This window comes from Eumetopias jubatus, unplaced genomic scaffold (assembly GCF_037043125.1).
Source record: "Eumetopias jubatus isolate StellerSeaLion01/CBP00866 unplaced genomic scaffold, mEumJub1_p1.0 scaffold_11, whole genome shotgun sequence".
Classification (NCBI taxonomy): Eukaryota; Metazoa; Chordata; class Mammalia; order Carnivora; family Otariidae; genus Eumetopias; species Eumetopias jubatus.
Window position 1 is genome coordinate 66280606 of NW_028274817.1, and position 21907 is coordinate 66302512.

The 21907-nt window shown below is 36.8% G+C and overlaps 1 protein-coding gene across 1 annotated transcript in view; it reads left to right on the top strand.

Moving 5' to 3' along the window:
* ZDHHC15 (zDHHC palmitoyltransferase 15) overlaps nt 1–21907 on the top strand; it is a 149285-nt gene that overhangs the window by 42314 nt on the left and 85064 nt on the right. Inside the window, exon 3 of the mRNA XM_088028985.1 lies at nt 18803–18897. Within this exon, the coding sequence (XP_087885111.1) occupies nt 18803–18897 (95 nt within the window). The remainder of the gene's footprint in view (nt 1–18802; nt 18898–21907) is intronic.

Consider the following 21907-nt stretch of genomic DNA (forward strand, 5'->3'; position numbering starts at 1 on the left):
ACTGATGAAAGAAATTGAAGATGATACATACAACTTGAAAAATATTTCATGCTCATGGATTGGAAGAATTAATATTGCTAAAATGTCTATACTACCCAAAGGAATTTACAGATTTAATGCTATTTTTATCAAAATACCAACAGCATTTTTCACAGAACTAGAACAAATAATCCTAAAATTTGTGTGGAACCATGAAAGACCCAGATACCAAAAACCATCTTGAGAAAGAAGAACAAAGCTGAAAGTATCACAATTCCAGATTTAAGATACTCCAGTATTTAAGATATACTACACAGCTATAGTAATCCAAACAGTATGGTCCTGGCACAAAAATAGACACATAGATCAATGGAACTGAAGAGACCCCAGAAACAAACCCACAATTATATGGTCAATTAATCTATGATGAAGAAGGCAAGAACATACAATGAAGAAAAGACAGTCTCTCTATTAAATGTTGCTAGGAAAACTGGACAGCTATGTGCAAAAGAATGAAACTGCACTACTTTTTTACACCATAAACAAAAATAAACTCAAATTGGATTAAAGACCTAACTGTGAGACTTGAAACCATAAAATTCCTAGAAAAGAACACAGGCAGTAATTTCTCTGGCATCAATCATAGCAACATGTTTCTAGGTATATCTCCTGAGGCAAGGGAAACAAAAGTAAAAATATACTATTGGGACTACATCAAAATAAAGCTTTTGCACAGTGAAGGAAACCATCAACAAAACAAAAAAGCAACCTACTAAATGAGAGAAGATATTTTCAAGTGATATATCTGATAAGGGGGTAATATCCAAAATATGTACAGAACTCATCACATCTCAACACCAGAAATTTTTTTGAAAAGATAATCCAATTTAAGAAACGGGCAGAAGACCTGAATAGACATTTTTCCAAAGAAAACATATAGATGACTCACAGACATATGAAAAGATGTTCAACATCACTCATCATCAGGGAATTGCAAATCAAAACTTCAAGATATCACCTCACATCTGTCGGAATGTCTAAAATCAAACCCACAAGAAATAACAAGTGTTGGTGAGGATATGGAGGAAAAAGAACACTCATGAACTGTTGGTGGGAATGTGAATTGTTATAGCCACTATGGAAAACAATATGGAGGTTTTTTTAAAAAAATAAAAATATAAATACCATGTGATCCAGTAATTTCACTAATTGGTATTCAGTCAAAGAAAATGAAAACACTAATTTGAAAAGATATATGCACCCCTATGTTTATTGCAGATTTATTTACAGTAAACAAGATATGGAAGCAATCTGTCAATTTACAAATGGATAAAAAATAGTGTGTATATATACAATGGAAAATTATGCAGCCATGAAGGAAAGAATGAGATCTTGCTATTTGCAACCACATGGATGGACCCACAGAGTATTTTGCTAAGTGAGTAAGTCAGACTGTGAAAGACAAATACCATATGATTTCACTCATATGTGGAATCTAAATAAATCAAATGAATAAACAAAAAAAAGGAGAATCAGACATATAAATACAGAGAACAAAATGATGTTTGCCAGAGGGAAGGGGGTTCAAGGAGAGGCAAAATGGGTGAAGGGGAATGGGAAATACAGGTTTTCAGTTATGGAATGAATAAGTCACTGGGATAAAAGGTACAGCATAGGGAATATAGTAAATAATATTGTAATAGCATTGTATGGGGACAGATGGTAGCTACACTTTTGGTGAGCATAGCATGATGTATAGAGAAGTTGAATCACTATATTGTGTACCTGAAACTAATCTAATGTGTGTCAACTATACTCAAATGAAAAAAAAAATAATTAAAAAATAAAAACCCAGTGGTGTCTATTGTATACTTGGTAAAAATTTTAAAAAGTAATTTTGCTCCTTCACATTTTGACAAGTCTCTTTTGATATAGCTACATCTAAAAGTACATTTCAAAGCTATTACTCCCCTATTATCCCTCCCCAGTAGCCTGAGCTAGAACTTATATGCTCCTGTGTACTTCCCAATATGACTCCTGCAACCCCCTCTTGCATCAGTTTACTCCTTGATGGGGGCATATATGGAGCCAAAATGATGAGATCTATATGTGTGAGGAAAGATCAGCCAGAGTGCAGCCAATGCTGTTTCAGAGTCATGATTTTGCTTCCGACCCTAGATGCATACCACTTGGCACTGCTTTCTATCATACAGACTAGAATTCCCAACACATTTAAATATGGCTATGAGAAAAATTAAAATGTTAGGCTGGGAAGTCAGAATAAATAGCTACCTATTATGCTAAATGTTAGAAAATCTAAAATGAAAAGACTGCAAAGAAAAAGGCCCATTTTTGTTTTTTGTTTGTTTGTTTAGAGGTTGTTAGAGTCAATATTTTTATTATTACCAGTTAACAGATGAAGGGAATGGAGACTAAAAGATAACTAAGGTTAGAGAATCCTAACACATTCTATTTCAGAGGTGCCTGGGTGGTTCAGTTGGTTAAGCATCTGACTCTTGATTTCAGCTCAGGTCATGATCTCAGGGTTGTGGGACTGAACCCAGTGTTGGTCTTCACACTCAGTGTGGAGTCTGCTTGAAATTCTCCCTTTCCTTCTGCCCTCCCCACTCCCCTCCCCACAACCACACACACTCTCTCTCTAAAATAAATAAAATCTTTTAAAAAATACTATTTCAAATCCATTTATTATGTGCCAACTACTGCTCTAATGTACCTTAGGAGTATTGATTCATTTAATTCTCATTACAGCCCTCTGAAGTATTATTATATGCTCATTTATGGATGAGAAAAACTGAGTATAGACTGTATTAGTTTTCTAGGGCTGTCATAACAAATTATGACAAACATGGTGAAATAAAACAACCAAAATTTATTCTCAAATGGTTCTAGTAGGCAGAAGTGTGAAATGATGATATCTATGGGCCATACTCCCTCCAGAGGCTTAAGGGAAGATACCAAATCTTATCTCTTCCAGCTTCCAATGACTGCCTTTGTCTCTTGGCTTGTTAGCTGCATCACATCACCCCAGAAAAGACTCATTTTTAGATCTCTTTGGGATTTTTTTTGTCACGTTGATTAAGATTTAATTTACATACAATAAAATCACTCTTTATAAATATACAGGTTGATGAGTTTTGACAAATGTATAGTGACGTAAACACCATCAAGATAAAGAATATTTATATTTTCCTCAAAATATCCCTCTTCCCCCTTTACAAGCTATTTTCTCACTTTTCACCTTGGTAACCAATTATCTGTTTTCCCTTCAAATAGTTTTACCTTTTTCAGAATGTCCTATAAGTTGAATCGTAACCCTTTGTATCTGGCTTCTTTCACTTAGTAATATGCATTTAAGATTCATCCATGTCAGTGCATGTATGAGTAGTTTGTTTATTTTTACTGATGAGTAGTATTCTATATTATAGATGTACTCCAATTTGCTTATTTATTCACAAATACATGAGCATTTGGGTTGTTTCCAGTTTGGGGCTATTATGAATCAAGCTGATAAAAATATCCATGTACAGGCCTTCGCGGAAATGTGTTTTTATTTCTCTTGGGTAAATACCTGGGAGTGGATTGCTAGGCTGTATGGTAATTGTATGTTTAACTTTATAAGAAACTGCTAAACTGTTTTGCAAAGGGGTTCTACCATTTTACATCCCCATCAGTGATATATGAGCGTTCCAGTCACTCTACATCCTCACTGTCACTTGGTGTTGTCAGGGATTTTAAACCATTTTATTGTGTATGATGTGATATCTCCTTGTGGTTTTACTTTGCACTTATGTAACGATTAATAATAAGCATCTTTTCGTGTGCTTGTTTGCCATCTCTCTATCTTCTTTCATGAAGTGTCTCAATCTTCTACCTATTTTTTATTGAGTCTTTTGTTTTATTATTAAGTTGTAAGAGATCATTAAATGTCTAGATACAAGTCTATCTGTTTTTAAGCAAATATGATCCTTTCAGGGACCAAATTAGGATCAATGGGAGAGAACTACCAGGAGGCTTATTTCTGCTTAATATGAGGAAGATGTGTCTAACAGTTATCTAACAATAGAATGGGCTGCCCCAAGAGTTAAATTTCCCATTACTTCAGGTATTCAAACAAAAGCTGGATGAACAATTATTAGCAATAGTGCAAAGAAGATTTATACACTTATACATCATGGAGACTATTGATCCAAATGGCATCTAATGACTTTTCCAAATCTAAAATTTTATATTAAAATAAATCAAGCCAATATCATATTAATGAGGTACAGAATTTATTGGTTGCATCAAAAAAAAGGAAATTCATTCTGAGGGAACCAAGCTGGAATTGGGATAACCCCAGCCACTTTCCCAGCCAGTGAAAAATTGGCTTACAAATCCCTAGCTACTATGTAGAAAGTAGGGATTCTCTGTTCTGCTTTGGTGTCCACTGTGAGTATCCCTGACAACAGGGAGGCATTGGGCTATACTTAATCCAAATGATACATACAGAATGGTGGCATCTCGACTATCCATTTTAAACCAGGAAAGTAGCCAAAGGTTATTCCATAAGTGATACTGCCCTGTGTACTTATTTATTCCAACAATCAATGAATCAGTGAAATGTTAAGTAAACATTATCAAAAAGAACACTGAAAACAAACCACTTTCCTCTTTTGAACAAAGCCATAGTGTGTCTGCCCCTGAAGTCTCTATAGTTTTTACCACCATATCTCAGAAAACAAATCACTAAGACTTAAGAGGAAGGAAAGGAGAGGAAGAAAACTGATGTCAATTAAGTCCTAGGAGTATGTGAGATACTTTTACATTTAAGTCAATTAGTTCTCACAACTTTGTCAGGCAAACTGATAAGGTTGTTTGTGTGTGTGTGTGTGTATACATATATCATGAGATCAGCAAAGTTAACCAGCTTCTCAAGGACACATAGTTATTAAGTGGCAGATCTAGAGTTCAAGCCCAAATCATCTGAATCCAAATACATTGTATTTTGCATGGCATTTCAATGCTCAAAACAGACCAAGAAGAGAGGCCTCTTCAGCTTGGAAAAAGAGAGGGGCTATAATCCAAGTCTATAAACACAGGCAGGCTATATATTTTGTTAGCTTTGTGTTGTTTACCAAATTCCAATATGCTGCGACTAGAAAGCTCTTTGAAACTGAAAAAATACTGAGTTTTTAAGACAATTAAAATGAAGCTCTGCTTTGCACAGGGGCTGGCAAACTTATGAGACTCATTACCTCCTAGAATTGGTATAGACTGAACATATAACCAGCTTCATAAAAGGTTTATATAAATTGATAGATGGGAGATGCCTAATGGATAATTAAAGGGGAAATAGGATATTTGAGAGACAACCCTAACTTTTGAAATTGATGCCAATAAGGAAAATCATGCTCTTTTAAAATGTGATGCCATATGTTGACACTAGACTTTGATACTACCATCAGAGAGACTCCTAAGGAGTAGCTGGCTAAACCTTGAAAACAACTCTTGGGGCGCCTGGGTGGCTCAGTCAGTTGAATGTCTGGCTCTTGGTTTTGGCTTGGGTCATGATCTCAAGGTTGTGGGATCGAACCCTGTGGCTGCACTCAGCACTGAATCTACTTGGGATTCTCTCTCTCCTCTCCCTCTGCTCCTCCCCCCACTCGTGCTTGCGCACTTTCTCTCTCTCTTCTCTCCCCCCCCCCCCGCCAAATAAATAAAATCTTAAAGAAAAAGAAAAGAACTCGAGAAAATCTTATATTCTCCTGGGGTAGGGGGTAGCTGAATAATGGAAACAACTCTGGGACAATTCTTGTGTTCTCACGAATTATCCTTAGCTCTTTGGCTACAATCTACGGGCATCTAACCCCATTCTCTCCAAATACTCCTTCAAATAGCTGAGAGAGAAGGTTCAGCTCTTTGTTCAAGTTTTTAAGACAGTGAAAGTAAATTAAGGCAATGAACTCACGTATTAGAATCAAAACGTCATTGATAGGTGTCTCCTACTCAGAGAGGTGACTGTCTCACTGACAAATTTCCCCCTGATAATAATCTGGGAATTTCTATCTTGGGCCAAAATGGGGATTTTAGTGAGGATTCTTTCAATTGCTAAAGCTACAGCTGCTGTCCCTATTTGAATGATGGTATGTAGTTGAAAGGTACACCCTTCTCCCCATTACCCAACTCTACCAACTCAAATGCTTTTAGTCATCAACTGATATAAAAGATACTATAGAAAATGTATCTTTTAAAATGAAACATAGTTTTCAATAATAGCTTTTAAAGAAAAGAGGTATGTTGGATAATTGCCACAATAACAGCCTTAGCATTTACTTGTCTAAATATATATAGTAAAATTTCATTATTTTCCTCTTTTCCCCAATTTGGTGCTCATCTTGCTGCATTTAGAGCAGCTTATCTGCTGCATTTATTCTTTTTTTTTAAATTTTGTTGTTATGTTAATCACCATACATTACATCATTAGTTTTTGATGTAGTGTTCCATGATTCATTGTTTGTGTATAACACCCAGTGCTCCATTCAATACATGCCCTTCTTTGCTGCATTCATTCTTATTCACACAAGAAAGTGTATGCATGTGCATACACATACACACAAAATCACTCATTTTCCATTAGTCCCTGGGAACAACAGATAGGAAGGCATCCTGCTGGCAAAAGATGTTGCTAATAACAAATTTATGCTACTTCCACCATGTGGTTTCAGATTCCATAATTTTTATCAAGGTGTTTATGAATTATTATTTCAGGAAAAAAGTTCAAGTAGCTTTCTCATTGCAGAAGCTACTTCCATAATGGGTTATTTACAGTGCAACACAGTGACTAAATTCAGAAAAACTGCATGCCTAAGGATTTTTCTTTCGCAGTTGGTCATGTTCCTTATGGCTGATTTCTTCTTCTGAAAACCTTTGCCCATGTGGAAGGAAAAAAAAACTTGAAAGATTTTTGGCTTTCCATGTGGTAATCACAGCTCCAGCAGCTTCCAATGCCCCATGACTGTGATCACTACCAGATAAACAAAAGACTACTGTGCCTGTTTGCTTTAAAAAGTTATCTTCCTGGTTCATTCCAATGTCAATGAGTAGTGACAGTTCAGGAATACTGTTCAAAATCTCTTTGATTTTTCTGGTTATCTGGAATCTCACTAGAGCATCACACTTAAAAAACTCATTGTCCCTACGGTTTATAAGAATAACTACAGTTACAAAATATAAAGAAATATGTTTCTCATTTTTAAAAAAGATTTTATTGATTTGAGAGAGAGAGCAAGCACAAGCAGGGGGAGAGGCAGAGGGAGAGAGAAAGGGAGAAGCAGACTCTCTGCTAAGCAGGAAGCCCGATGCGGGACTCGAGGCCAGGACCCTAGGATCATGACCTGAGCTGAAGGCAGACGATTAACAGATTAAGCCATCCAGGCGCCCCTATGTTTCTCATGTTTTAAGGCAGAAAAAGAATGAATTTCCACACATTTGGACTCATACCTTAGGAACATCAAATATATAGGGAAAAACAAAATTGAGAATCATGGGTCCCACCCATAATATAATACTCACTGCAGGATGAAATGTGGCAGAGATGTGGAAATTGCCTGCCAGGGACGTTGGAGAGGAGCTTCCCCTTGGGATGGTGGGCTGAACCACCAAATGACCCCTAAAGCCCTGTTTTCTATAGCTCATCTGCCTGAGAATCACTTGGAGGAGTTGTTAGATTCTTGGACTCCCATTTCAGACCACTGATTCAGAATCTTTGGTGTAGAGCTTGAGGATCTGCATTCTAATAACCTCCCAAGGTGATTTTGATGCACACTGAAACTTGGGACCCACTGCTCCAAGGAAAAGAGCTTTGGACTGAGAATGAAGCAGCCTGGATTCTGGTTCCTTTGCTTCCATAACTCTGCTAGGTAACCCTAATCAAGTCACATACCCTACCTGTGCCTCAATTATTTCTCTATAAAATGAGGAGGTTAAACTAGAGGATCTCTATGTTCTCTAAGATTTTTTTCTTTTAAAATTGAATTACGATTAACATACAATGTTATGTTTTTCAGGTGTATGTTCTCTACGATTCTTATAAAATCTATACTATATTCCATATTCTACCAATCCAGTAATTGACTTTGACTTAGTCATTTAACCTCATGATCCCTCATTTTCTACCCATCTATTAAAAAAAAGTACTCATGACTTCTGTGAAACATTGGAATACAGGAACGAGGGTCAGCTGTTTTAAATTTTATGATTAAACCAGTCGTTAATTTGTAGTATTAGCTGGAACAATTTAAAATCCCACACTTCCCATCTCAATCATTGGAAGAAAAATAAATACCCTTAAAACACTATCAAGTATGAGTTTAGTTTGCAACATTCAGGGGTACGAAATTGCAGAGATTTATTACCTTTGAGGTGCACAAGAAAGTTATTTTCTCCTAATTTCTTTGCAACCAGAAGTTCCATAATCCCATTCCATACTGAAGGACAGGAGTTAGTTTATGTCCCTTCTAACTTAAATAGACATGGAATCTTTCCTGTATAAACTTCATAAAATCAAAGAAACAAAACCATAGCAAAAGATAACACAAAAGAATAATTTTATTTTTATTAAAAATCAATTACATGTAGTGTTTTTGAGGAATAAATGAAATAATACATGTAACATCTTAATAAATTCTCTGCGAGAAAAGATAACACAAAGAAACAATTTTTTTATTTTTTATTTTTATTTGAAATCGATTAACATGCAGTGTATTATTGATTTCAGAGGTAGAGTTTAGTGACTTATCAGTTGCATATAACACCCAGTGCTCATTACATGAAGTGCCCTCCTTAATGCCCATCACCCAGTTACCCTATCCCCTCACCCACCTCCCCTCCAGCAACCCTCAGTTTCCTATAGTTAAGAGACTCTTAACAATTTTAAAGTATTGTCTAAGATCAAAAATTCCAGTAACACTTCACAAGGGCTAGGCTTTGGAGGAAGAGTAACTATTATTCATTGGTGATAATGTAAACTAAGAAAAAAAATTTAAGCTTTTATTTAAATTCCAGTTAGTTAACATACAGTGTAATATTAGTTACAGGTGTACAATATAGTGATTCAACACTTCCACACAACACCTGGTGCTCATCACAACATAGGCACACCTTAATCCCCATCACCTATTGAACCCATCCCCCCACCCACTACCTCTCTGATAGCTATCAGGTTGTTCTCTGTAGTTAACAGTCTGTTTCTTGATTTGCCTCTCTCTTTTTTGCTTATTTGTTTTTTTTAATTTTTAATTTAAATTCAAAATTTAGTTAACATATACTGTATTATTAGTTTCAGGGGGTAGAATTTAATGATTCATCATTACATATAACACCCAATTCTCATTACATCAAGTGCCTCCTTAATACCCATAACCCAATTACCCCATTGCCCCACCCACCTCCCCTCCAGCAACCCTGTTTGTTTCCTATAGTTAAGAGTGTTTTATAGTTTGCCTCCCTCTTTGATTTTATCTTGTTTTATTTTTTCTTCTCTTACCCTATGTTCATCTGTTCTGTTTCTTAAATTCCACAGGAGTGAAATCATGTGGTATTTGTCTTTCTCTGACTTATTTTCCTCAGCATAATACCCTCTAGTTCCATCCACATTGTTGCAAATGGCAAGATTTCATTCATTTTGATGGCTAAATAATATTCCATTAAATATACATACCACTTCTTTATCCATTCATCAACTGATGAACACCTGAGTTGCTTACATGATTTGGGTCTTATGAATAATGATGCTGTAAACATAAGGATGTATGTGTCCCTTTAAATTAGTGTTTTTGTATTCTGTGGGTAAATACCCAGTAATGTGATTACTGGATCATAGAACAGTTCTGTTTTTAAATTTGAAGAACCTCCATACTATTTTCCACAGTGGCTGCAACAGTTTACATTCATATCAACAATACAAGAGAATTCCCCTTTCTCCACATCCTCACCAACACCTGTTGTTTCTTGTGTTGTTAATGTTAGCCATTCTGACAGGTGTGAGGTGATATCTCATTATAGTTTTGATTTGCGTTTCCCTGATGATAAGTGATATTGACCATCTTTTCATGTGTCTGTTGGCCATCTGGATGTCTTCTTTGGAAAATGTCTATTCATGTTTTCTGCCCATTTTCTAATTGGACTAATCATTCTTTTGGTGTTGAGTTTTATAAGTTCTTTATATATTTTGGATACTAACCCTTTATTACATATGTCATTTGCAAATATCTTCTCTCAGTCTCTAGGTTGCCTTTTAGTTTTGTTGTTTCCTTCACTGTGCAGAAGCTTTTATTTTGATGAAGTCCCAGTAGTTTATTTTTGCTTTTGTTTCCCTTGCCTTAGGAGACATATCTAGAAAGAAGTTGCTATGGCCAATGTCAAAGAGGTTATTGCCTGTGTTCTTTTCTAGGATTTTGATGGACTCCTATCTCACAATTAGGTCTTTAATCCATTTTGAGTTTATTTTTATGTATGGTGTAAGAACGTGGTCCATTTTCATTCTTTTGCATGATGCTCTCCAGTATTCCCAGCACCATTTGTTGAAGAGACTGTCTTTTTCCCATTAGATATTCTTTCCTGCTTTGTTAGAGATTAATTGACCATATATTTATGGATTCATTTATGGGTTTTCTATTCTGTTCCACTGATCTATGTGTCTATTTTTGTGCCAGTATCATATTGTTTTGATTACTTTAGTTTTCTAATATAACTTGAAGTCTGGAATTGTGATGCCTCCAGCTTTGCTTTTCTTTTTCAAGGTTGTTTTGGCTATTTGGGGTCTTTACAAATACAAATTTTATGATGGTTTTTTTCTGGCTCTGTGAAAAATGCTATTGGTATTTTGATAGAGATTGCATTAAATGTGTAGATTGCTTTGGGTAGTATATGCATTTTAACAATATTTTTTCTTCTAATCTATGGGCATGGAATGTTTTTACATTTCTTTGTGTCCTCTTCAGTTTCTTTCAGCAGCATTTTATAGTTTTCCCAGTACAGGTCTTTCACCTCTTTGGTTAGGTTTATTCCTAGGTATCTTATGGTTTTTGGTATACTTGTAAATGGGAATGATTCCTTAATTTCTCTCTCTGATGCTTCATTATTGGTGTATGGAAATGCAACAGATTTGTGTAGGTTGATTTTGTATCCTGTGACTTTACTGAAATCATATATCAGTATAGTTTATTGGTGGAGTCTTTGAGGTTTTCTGTATAGAGTATCATGTCATGTGCAAATAGTGAAAGTTTTACTTCTTTCTTGCCAACTTGGATGCCTTTTAATTTCTTTTTGTTGTCAGATTGCTGTGGCTAGGACTTCAGATACTATGTTAAATAACAGTGGTGAGAGTGGATGCCCTTGTGTTGTTCCTGAACGTAGAGGAACGTACAGGAAAGCTCTTAGTCTTTCCCCATTGAGTATGTTAGCTATGGGTTTTTCATAAGATGGCGTTTATTGTGTTGAGGCATGTTCCATGTAAACCTACTTTGTTGAGGGTATTTATCATGAATGGATATTGTACTTTGTCAAATTCTTTTTCTGCATCTTTTGAAATGATCACATGATTCTTATCCTTTCTTTTATTATTTTTTTAAAGATTTATTTATTTACTTTTAGAGAGAGAACAAGCAGGAGGAGGGGCAGAGGGAGAGGGAGAGGAGAATCCCAAGCAGACTCTCTGCTGAGTGCATAGCCCAGCGTGGGACTCAATCTTATGACCCTGAGATCACGACCTGAGCAGAAATCAGGAGTCCCAACGCTTAACCAACTGAGCCACCCAGGTGCCCCTTATCCTTTCTTTCATTAATGTGGTGTATAATGTTGATTGATTTGTGAATATTGTACCACCCTTGCATCATGTGAATAAATCCCATTTGATTCTGGCGAATGATTTTTTTTAATGTATTGTTGGAATCAGTTTACTAGTATTTTGTTGAGGAATTTTGCATGTATGGTCATCACAGAGATACTGGCCTGTAGTTCTCTTATTTTGTACTGTCTTTTTCTGGTTGGGGTATCAGGATAATGCTGTCCTCATAGAATGAATTTGAAAGATTTCCTTCCTCTTCTATTTTTTTTTTTAATAGTTTGAGAAGAATAGGTATTAACTCTTCTTTAAATGTTTGGTAGAGGGAACCTGGGTGGCTCAGTCATTAGGCGTCTGCCTTTGGCTCAGGTCAGGATCCTGGGGTCCTGGGATTTAGCCCCACATTGGGCTTCCTGCTCAGTGGGCCTGCTTCTCCCTCTCCCTCTGCCTGCTGCTCCCCCTGCTGTCCTCTCTCTCTCTCTCTCTCTCTCTCTGTCAAATAAATAAATAAAATCTTTCAAAAAAATAAAGTAAATAAATGTTTGGTAGAATTTGTCTGTGAAGCCATCTGGTCCTGGACTTTTGTTTGTTGGGAGGTTTTTGATTACTGATTCAGTTTCTTTGCTGGTTATTGGTATGTTCGTGTTTTCTATTTCTTCCTGTTTCAGTTGTGGTAGCTTATATGTTTTTAGGAATTTATCTATTTCTTCCAGGTTGTCCAGTTTGTTCACATAGTGTTTGTATTTCTCTGGTCTTAGTTATCCTTTCTTCTCTCTCATTTGTGATTTTATTTATTTGAGTCCTTTCCCTTTTCTTTTTGATAAGTCTAGCTAGAGGGTTATCAGTTTTATTAACTTTCTCAGTGAAGCAGATCCTGTTTTCATCGATCTGTTCTATGGGGTTTTTTTTGTTTGTTTTCTTTTTTAGTTTCTATATCATTTATTTCTGCTCTACTTTTTACCTTCTTTCTGCTGGCTTTAGGCTTTGTTGTTCTTTTTCTACTTTCTTTAGGTGAAAGGTTATGTTCATTTGAGGTTTTTCTTGCTTTTTGAACTAGGCCTGTTTGGGCATGCATGTCCCTCTTGTGATCATTTTCCCGCATCCCAAAGGTTTTGAACCATCGTGCTTTCATTTTCCTATGATTTTTTTATTTCTTCTTTGATTTCCTGGTTGACCCATTCATTGTTTAGTAGCATGTTGTTTAACCTCCATGTATTTGTGGTCTTTCCACATTTTTTCTTGTGGTTGAATTCTAGTTTCATACTGTTGTGATCAGAAAAGATCATGATATGACTTCAGTCTTTTTGTATTTATTGAGGCCTGATTTGTGACCTAGTATGTGATTTAATCTGTAAAATGACCCATGTGCTTTTGAAAAGAATGTGTATTCTGCTGTTTTAGTATGGAATGTTCTGCATATATCTGTTAATTCCATCTGGTCCAGTGTGCCATTCAAAGCCATTGTTCCCTTCTTTATTTTCTGTTTAGATGATCTATCCATTGATGTAACTGGGAGGTTAAGTCCACCACTATTTTTATATTATAATCAATTAGTTTCTTTATGTTTGTTATTGTTTTATTTATTTGGGTGCTCCCATATGGGTGCATAAATATTTATAATTGTTAGATCTTGTTGGATTGTCCCCTTTATTATGATATAGAGCCCTTTTTCGTCTCTTTTTTTCCAGTCTGTTTTAAAATCTGGCTTGTCTGATATAACTATTGCTACTCTGGCTTTCTTTTGACATCCATTTGCGTGATAAATATTTCTCTATCCCTCATTTTCAATCTGCAGGTGTCTTCAGGTCTACAATGAGTCTCTTGTAGACAATATATAGATGAGTCTTGTTTTTTTTCTTTCATCCATCCTGACACCCTGTCTTTTTATTCAGCATTTAGGCCATTTACAAAGTAATTATTGGTAGATTGTATTTAGTGCCATTTTATTACTTGTTTTGTCATTGATTCTGGTGATTTCTCTGATCCTTCCTTGTCTTTGTCACTTTTGGGTTCTCCTTTGCCCTCAAAGAGTCCCTTTTAATATTTCTTGCAGGGCAGATTTAGTGTAACAAATTCCTTTAGTTTTTCTTTGTGTAACTCTTTTTCTCTCCTTCTATTCTGAATGATAGCCTTGCTGGATAGAGTATTCTTTGTTGCAGATTTTTCCCATTTGGCACTTTGAACATATCATGCCACTCCTTTCTGGCTTTCCAAGTTTCTGTTGAGAAGTCTCCAGCTAGCCTTATGGGTCTTCCCTTGACAGTTAAGGGCTTCTTTTTTCTTGTTGCTTTTAAGATTTTTTTCTTTATTGCTATAGTTTGCAAATTTAATTACAATATGTCTTGGTGTTGGCCTGCTTTTATTGATTTTGATGGGAGTTCTTTGTGCCTCCTAAATCTGGTATCTGTTTCTTCTCCAGATTTGGGAAGTTTTCAGCTATTATTTCCTCGAATGAATTCTCTGCCCCCTTTGGTCTCTTCTTCTTCTTCTGGGACTCCTATAATATGAATGTCATTATGTTTGATGGAGTCTCTGAAATCCCTAAGTCTCTTCTCATGTTGCATTAAGTGTTCCTATCTTGTGTTCAGCTTCGTTGTTTCCATTATATTGTTCTATGCTGCATCATTCCCACTTCTTCCAGTCTACTGTTCATTGCTTCGAGCCTGTTTCCCATCTTGTTTATTGCATTCTTCATCTCTGATTCATTCTTTTTTAACTCTTTGATCTCTGTGGTAAAGGTCTCACTGATGTCTTCTATTCTTTTCTCAAGCCCAGTGAGTATCCTTATGATTGTTGCTTTAAATTCTCCAGCAGGCATGTTACTTATATCTGTTTCACTTACATCTCTGGCCATGGCCTTATATTGTTCTTTCATTTAGGATACCTTCCTGTCTTGGCATTCTATCTAAGTCTCTGCCTTCTTCTTTGTGTTAGAAAAACCAGTTATGTCTCCTGGTCCTGAAAGTAATGGCATTATGAAGAAGAGGTCATGTCGTGCAAAGGGCCTGGCACTTCAGGGAGTGTCTCTGGTGTGTGTTGCTTGTACTCTGCTGTTGTGTTTTGTCTGCACTTCCTTCAAGCCAGTCTGCAGAGGCTCTCCTTGCCTGCTGTGTGCAGTGTTTGGTCCCTAGTCTGAATGTGGTGAGTTTTAACTAGATGTGCTCTAGTCTGCTTATGAAATGAAACCTGACACCCCTTCTACCAGAACTGAAGTCCTGCAGAACTCTCTGGTTGGGACACATGGTGTGGGCAGGAATTTGTTCTGGTCTTCTGGGGAGGGCCCATTCTGCTGGGACTGAGGCAAGCGTGACTGAGAAAGGCAGTCCCATCAGAGTGCAAGGGTGAAGGGCTTGGTGTAAGCATGTTAGGCAGCCAGTGTCAATTCTGCACTGCTTCCTGTACATGGCTTTGTGTTTATGCTGAGGAGGGGAGGAGGGAAATGCCACCATCCAGCTCCTTTGTTCCTGGGGAGGGGTCTTGCAAACACTTTCTCCCAGAGATGTGTTCCAAGTAAATAAATCTCCCCCTTTTGTGTCCCAGGTGTTCTTCAAATCATTGTTTTCATGCTGTCTACTCCCAGTTTGTGTGCTTGCCTTCTCTCCAAGAGCAGCACTTGTTCTTCAAGCTCTATTCCAGTCAAGCCTGTGGACCTTTAAAGCTCTAGGCTTTATATATATATATATTTGTTTGTCAGAGAGAGAGAGAGAGAAAGAACAAGCAGGAGAAGCAGCAGGCAGAAGGAGAAGCAGGCTCCCTGCTGAGCAAGGAGCCTGATTCGGGACTCGGGACTTGATCCCGGGACCTTGGGATCATGACCTGAGCTGAAGGCAGAAGCTTAAATGACTGAATCACCCAGGTGTCCCTAAAGCTCTAGGATTTAAGCCCTGCTGGTTGCATGAACTCACTAAATTCAGCCCCTCTCATTTTCTAAGCCAATGGCTTTGGGGAAACCTTCTCCTTTTGCATCCCGCTGTCTGCTCCTCTCTCTCTTTCTCTCTCCCTCTCTCTTCTCCATGACCACATCTCCCCTCCACAGCACCCACAATCCTTTTCCCCCTAAACCACATTTCCACAGTTACTACCTTCTTTGATGTGGCCTCTTCTCTCCCTATAGTTGTGTAGTTTGTTCTGTCAGGCTTCTAGTCTATTTCTGGGCTATTTATGATGATTTGATAGTTATTTAGTTGTGTTCATGAGTTGAAATGAGCTTAGGGTCTTCCTACTCCACCACTATCTTCCCTCTTCCCCAAGTGAATTTTTACTATAAAGATGAAAAGATTTCTAGTTTGTGGGGTGATACATATGGAACTTTGATATCCTCACTCTGCTGTGACCTGAAACCACCAGGGAGATGACAGAGTGTAACAGACCCTTGTAGGTACTTTAATTGAACCTGTGAAATAAGGGTTGGAGCAGGTGATATCTGAGGTCCCTTCCAACCAGTCTTGCTCACTATACCACCCCAACACTGATCACAGGACTTGGGGATCCACAACCCAGTGAGTGGCCACGTGGAACCTTCTGGTGCCCAGCCACAGAACAGGTGTGGGAGGGTGCATGGGTGGGGCAGCAGCAGGAAGGTGTCAGTGGATAGGTGGGTGGGAGTTCAGTGGGTTCCATGTGAGCAGGATCCCCATGCTTCCCTCATGTGAGTGCTCCCCTCGTGGTTCTTCCCTGCAATGCCTGGACATGCCTGTCCTGAATATCACCTGAGTGGTCCTGTGGAAACTTATGGTTCCCCTATACCAGAAAAAAACTTTTTTTTTTTTAAGTGGCAGTTTGACATTATCTGCCAAAAGGCCTATGTTTGGGCCTAGCAATCCCACTTTAAGGAACTGACCCTATAGATTTAGTATATGTGCCAATGACATATATACAAAGTTTTTTTATTACAGCATTATTTGTAGTAGCAAGAGAACAGGAAAAAACTAAATTTTCATCAGAAACACTTCGGTTAAATTATGGCATGTTGATGCAATGAAAATCCATGCAACATTTTTAAAGAAAGTGAGAAGCTTACTCTTTGCAAGTTATATTAAATAGAATGATTTCCAACTTATAGATGATGAAAAAGTAATTGGTATGAAACCGTGAATAGAATACTACTATTTGTGTGAAAAAAAACACACTGTTTCAGGGCTTTTATATGTATAAAATATAAAAGGGTACAGAATGAAGTCATGAAACCATAACATTTGTTGCTTCTAGGAAGGAAACTTGGTGGCTGAGGGACAGGGATGGAAGGGAAACTTTTCACTGTGTACTATTTTATGCCTTCAAATTTTGAATTTTGTGAATGTATTACCTTTCAAAAGAAATACAATGAAAAAATTTTTAAATATTACAAAATTTCCATATTTATATTGTGTTCATATATTCATATAAACACATAAAAATCAAAAGATCTGTACCGATACACACCAAACAGCAGACAGGTATTAATGCCCTAAGAGGGGGAGGTGGGAGGCTAGATGTATGTGTGTGGTAGATTTTACTTTTTACTTTAAATTGCTTGAATTTGAAAATGAGATTTCATAATTACACAAATGAAGCACATTAAAAAAGGAATTATATCATAAGACTAGGAGCACTGGGCTAAGAGAGTACAGCTTTTTCAATTCAACTATATATGTATAAGGCACTCAGCCCTATTAACTTGGTCTTGAGTCATCATTCCCTTGAGTCTTTCTGATTGACGTAATAACACCTTGCCACATGAGAACTCACAATGAAACAGTAAAGTGACCATCAGTCTTATAATGACCTATGTGGAGAATAGTGAAATTTCTGATATCAGAAGAGCTATCCAAGGGTCGCCTGGGTGGCTCAGTCGGTTAAGGGGCTACCTCCGGCTCAGGTCATGATCCCAGTGTCCTGGGATCGAGCCCCACATCATGGTCCCTGCTCAGTGGAGAGTCTGCTTCCCCCTCTCCCTCTGCCTGCCTCTCTGCCTACTTGTGCTCTCTCTCTCTCTGTCAAATAAATAAATAAAATCTTAAAAAAAAAAGAAAAGCTATCCAAGAGACAGAGTATAAAAAGATGAGCAGTAGAAGCAACTTTTACAACTATCGCAGATACAACTCACATTTCAAAAAAGCATATAATCTGAAGACATTGTCATGTTTTATTAGTTTAACAAAGTTGAAAGTGACTGCTCTGTACATAATTACCTTAACAATGTTGATGCTGAAGTGAAAGTTCACTGTCATATTTATGTTAAGTTTAATAGTGTTTTTAATGTAAAATTAGGACTGAAGATTATTCCCCTACTAGCCTTCGTCCCGGGATGTGGCTCTAACCAGATTCAGTTATGCAGCCACGTAGAACCTTGCTTTCTAGTGCTGGAAAAGATGTCTCTAACTACTGCCTTCAATAAATATGAATCCAGATTGCTTGCAAAAAGAAAATGAACATATAGTCTTTGAGGTTACTGAAAAGAATTTGTGATTTATAGTCAGTAATCCTGTGTTTAAGACCTGGATACATTATAATGTAGCTGTATCACTGGATAATCAGCTATTCCTGATAACCAACTGTCCCTATCCTATTACCTATCTCACAAAGTTATTGAAACAATAAAATGAGATAATATTATGAAATCATGTTGTAAACTCTATAGTGTTGTGCAAATACTATCATTATCATCTTTTAGCACCTACAATGGCAGAGATAATGATAAGTGGCTATGGTAGCTTCCCTCACATTGTCATAAAGAACATTTCCCCTTTAGTTTTAGAATCACATGGCAACTTTTAAAACATACAACTTCCAGAAGGTCTCACTGAAAATTTGGCACTGTAACCTATTTTTGTCACTTCATGGGGAAAAGGTAAGAATTAACATTTTATAATAACAATAGAAAATACTTGGTAATAAGAAAACAAAACAGAAATTTGTGGTCTAGTTTTATGTCTTTCTGAACTGCTAGAAATGGATAAAAAAGATAATATGAACACTGATTTTTTTTCTCTTAAATTTCAGTTATCTACCTCATATTTTACCATGCCATCTTTGTGTTCTTTACCTGGACCTACTGGAAGTCTATATTTACACTCCCACAACAGCCAAATCAAAAGGTAAGAATCATGGTTACTTCCTAAAGGCTAAAGAGACAGGCAAGCAGAAATGCAAAACAAAACAAAAGAAGTTGAAAAAAGAAGCAAATAACCTTCATTTACAGAAGAGAGATTCAGGATAATCTTTAAAAAGGCCTCTTAGTGATAAAGGTAAATTAAGGGTAGGATAGTCTATAGAAGGATAATCTATTGCAAAATCACTGGCCATAGATACTTTGAAGACTAAGAAACCACTGTTTGAATTAGTGATATAATTATTTTTTTATTTTTATTTCAATTCAATTTAGTTAACATGTAATATATTATTAGCTTCAGGAGTAAAATTTAGTGATTCATCAATAACATATATCATCCAGTGCTCATTACATCAACTGTCCTCCTTAAAGCCCTTCACCCAGTTACCCCATCTCCCACTCACCTCCCCCCAACAACCCTCAGTTTGTTTCCTATAGTTAAGAGTCTCTTATGGTTTGTCTCCCTCTCTGGTTTCATCTTATTTTATTCTCCCTTCCCTTCCCCTATTTTCATCAGTTTTGTTTCTTAAATTCCACATATGAGTGAAATCATATGGTATTTGTCTTTCTCTGATGACTTATTTTGCTTGGCATAATACCCTCTAGTTCCATTCACATCATTGCAAATGGTAAGATTTCATTCTTTATGATAGCTAATAATATTCCTTTGTGTATGTGTATATATATATATATACACACACACCACATCTTCTTTATCCATTCATCTGTCAATGGACATCTGGGTTCTTTCCATATTTTGGCTACTGGGGACACTACTGCTATAAACATTGGGGTGCATGTGCCCCTTCAAATCAATATTTTTGTATCCTTTGGATAAATACCTAGCAGTACAATTGCTAGGTAGTAGGGTAGTTCTATTTTTAACTTTTTGAGGAACCTCCATACTGTTTTCCAGAGTAGCTGCACCAGTGTGCATTCCTCCAACAGTGTAAGAAAGTTCCCTTTCTCTGCATCCTCACCAACATCTGTTGTTTCTTGTGTTGTTAATTTTAGCCATTCTGACAGGTGTGAGGTGATATCTCATTGTGGTTTTGATTTATATTTCCCTGATGCTGAATGATGTCCAAATTTTTTCACGATAGTCATTTGTATGTGTTCTTTGGAGTCTTTAGGTTCTCTAGGTAGACTATCATGTTGTCTGTGAAGAGTGAAAGTTTGACTTCTTTGCCAATTTGGACATATTCTATGTCTGTTCATGTCTTCTGCCCATTTCTTGACCGGATTATTTGTTTTTTGGGTGTTAAGTTTGATAATTTCTTTATAGATTTTGGATATTAGCCCTTTATCTGAGATGTCATTTGTGAATATCTTTATTCTGTCCATTGTCTTTTGGTTTTGTTGATTGTTTCCTTTGCTGTGCAGAAGCATTTTATCTTGATGAAGTCCCAATAGTTCACTTTTGCTTTTGTTTCCTTTGTCTTTGGAGACCTGTCTAGCAAGAAGTTACTGTAGCCAAGGTCAAATAAGTTGCTGTCTGTGTTCTCCTCTAGGATTTTGATGGATTCCTGTCCCACATTTAGGTCTTTCATCCATTTTGAGTTTATCTTTGTGTATGCTGTAAGAAAGTGGTCCAGTTTCATTCTTCTGCATGTGGCTGTCCAATTTTCCCAAGATCAGTTGTTGAAGAGACTGTCTTTTTTCAAATGGATATTCTTTCCTGCTTTATCAAACATTAACTAACAATGGAGTTGAGAATCCATTTCTGGGTTCTTTATTCTATTCCATTGATATATGTGTTTGTTTTTATACCAGCACCATACTGTCTCAATAATTTCAACTTTGTAATACAACCTGCAGTCTGGAATTGTGATGCCTCCAGCTTTGGTTTTCTTTTTCAACATTCCTTTGGCTATTTCGCAGTTTTTTCAGATTCCATACAAATTTTAAGATTGTTTGTTCCAGCTGTGTGAAAAATGCTGGCAGTATTTTGGTGGGGATTGCCCTGGATGTGCAGATTGCTTTGTGTAGCATACACATTTTAACAATATTTATTCTTCCAATCCATGAGCATGGAATGTTTTTCCATTTTTTGTGTCTTCCTCAATTTCTTTCATAAGTGTTCTATAGTTTTCAGAGTACAGATCTTTTATCTCTTTGGTTAGGTTAATTCCTAGGTATGTAATCGTTTTTGGTGCAGTTGTAAATGGGATCGATTCCTTGATTTCTCTGCTGCCTCATTGTTAGTGTATAGAAATGCAACAGACTTATGTGGGTTGACTTTATATCCTGCAACTTTGCTGAATTCCTGTATCAGTCCTAGCAATTTTTGGGTAGTCTTTAGGTTCTCTAGGTAGACTATCATGTTGTCTGTGAAGAGTGAAAGTTTGACTTCTTTGCCAATTTGGATGCATTCTATTTCTTTTTATTGTCTGATTGTTGAGGCTAGGACTTCCTGTACTATGTTGAACAACAGTGGTAAGAGTGGACAACCCTGTCATATTCCTGACCTTAAGACAAAAAAGTTGTGTGTCTTTTGTATATGCCTTTATGATGTTGAGGTATGTTCCCTCTATCCCTACATTTTGGAGGGTTTTTATCAAGAGAGGATGCTGTATTTTGTCAAATGATTTTTCTGCATCTATTAAGAGGATCATATGGGGTTCTTGTCCTTTCTTTTATTGATATGATGTATCACAATGATTGATTTGTGGATGCTGAAACACCCCTGCAGCCCAAGAATAAATTCCACTGGGTCATGGTGAATAATCTTTTTAATGTATTGTTGGATCCTATTAGCTAGTATCTTGGTGAGAATTTTTGCATCCATGTTCATCAGGGATATAGGTCTGTAATTCTTTTTGGTGGAGTCTTTGTCTGATTTTGGGATCAAGGTAATGCTGGCCTCATAGAATGAGTTTGGAAGTTTTCTTTCTATTTCTATCTTTTGGAAAAGTTTCAGATGAATAGGTATTAATTCTTCTTTCAGTGTTTGGTAGAATTCCCCTGGGAGGCCATCCGGTCCTGGACACCTATTT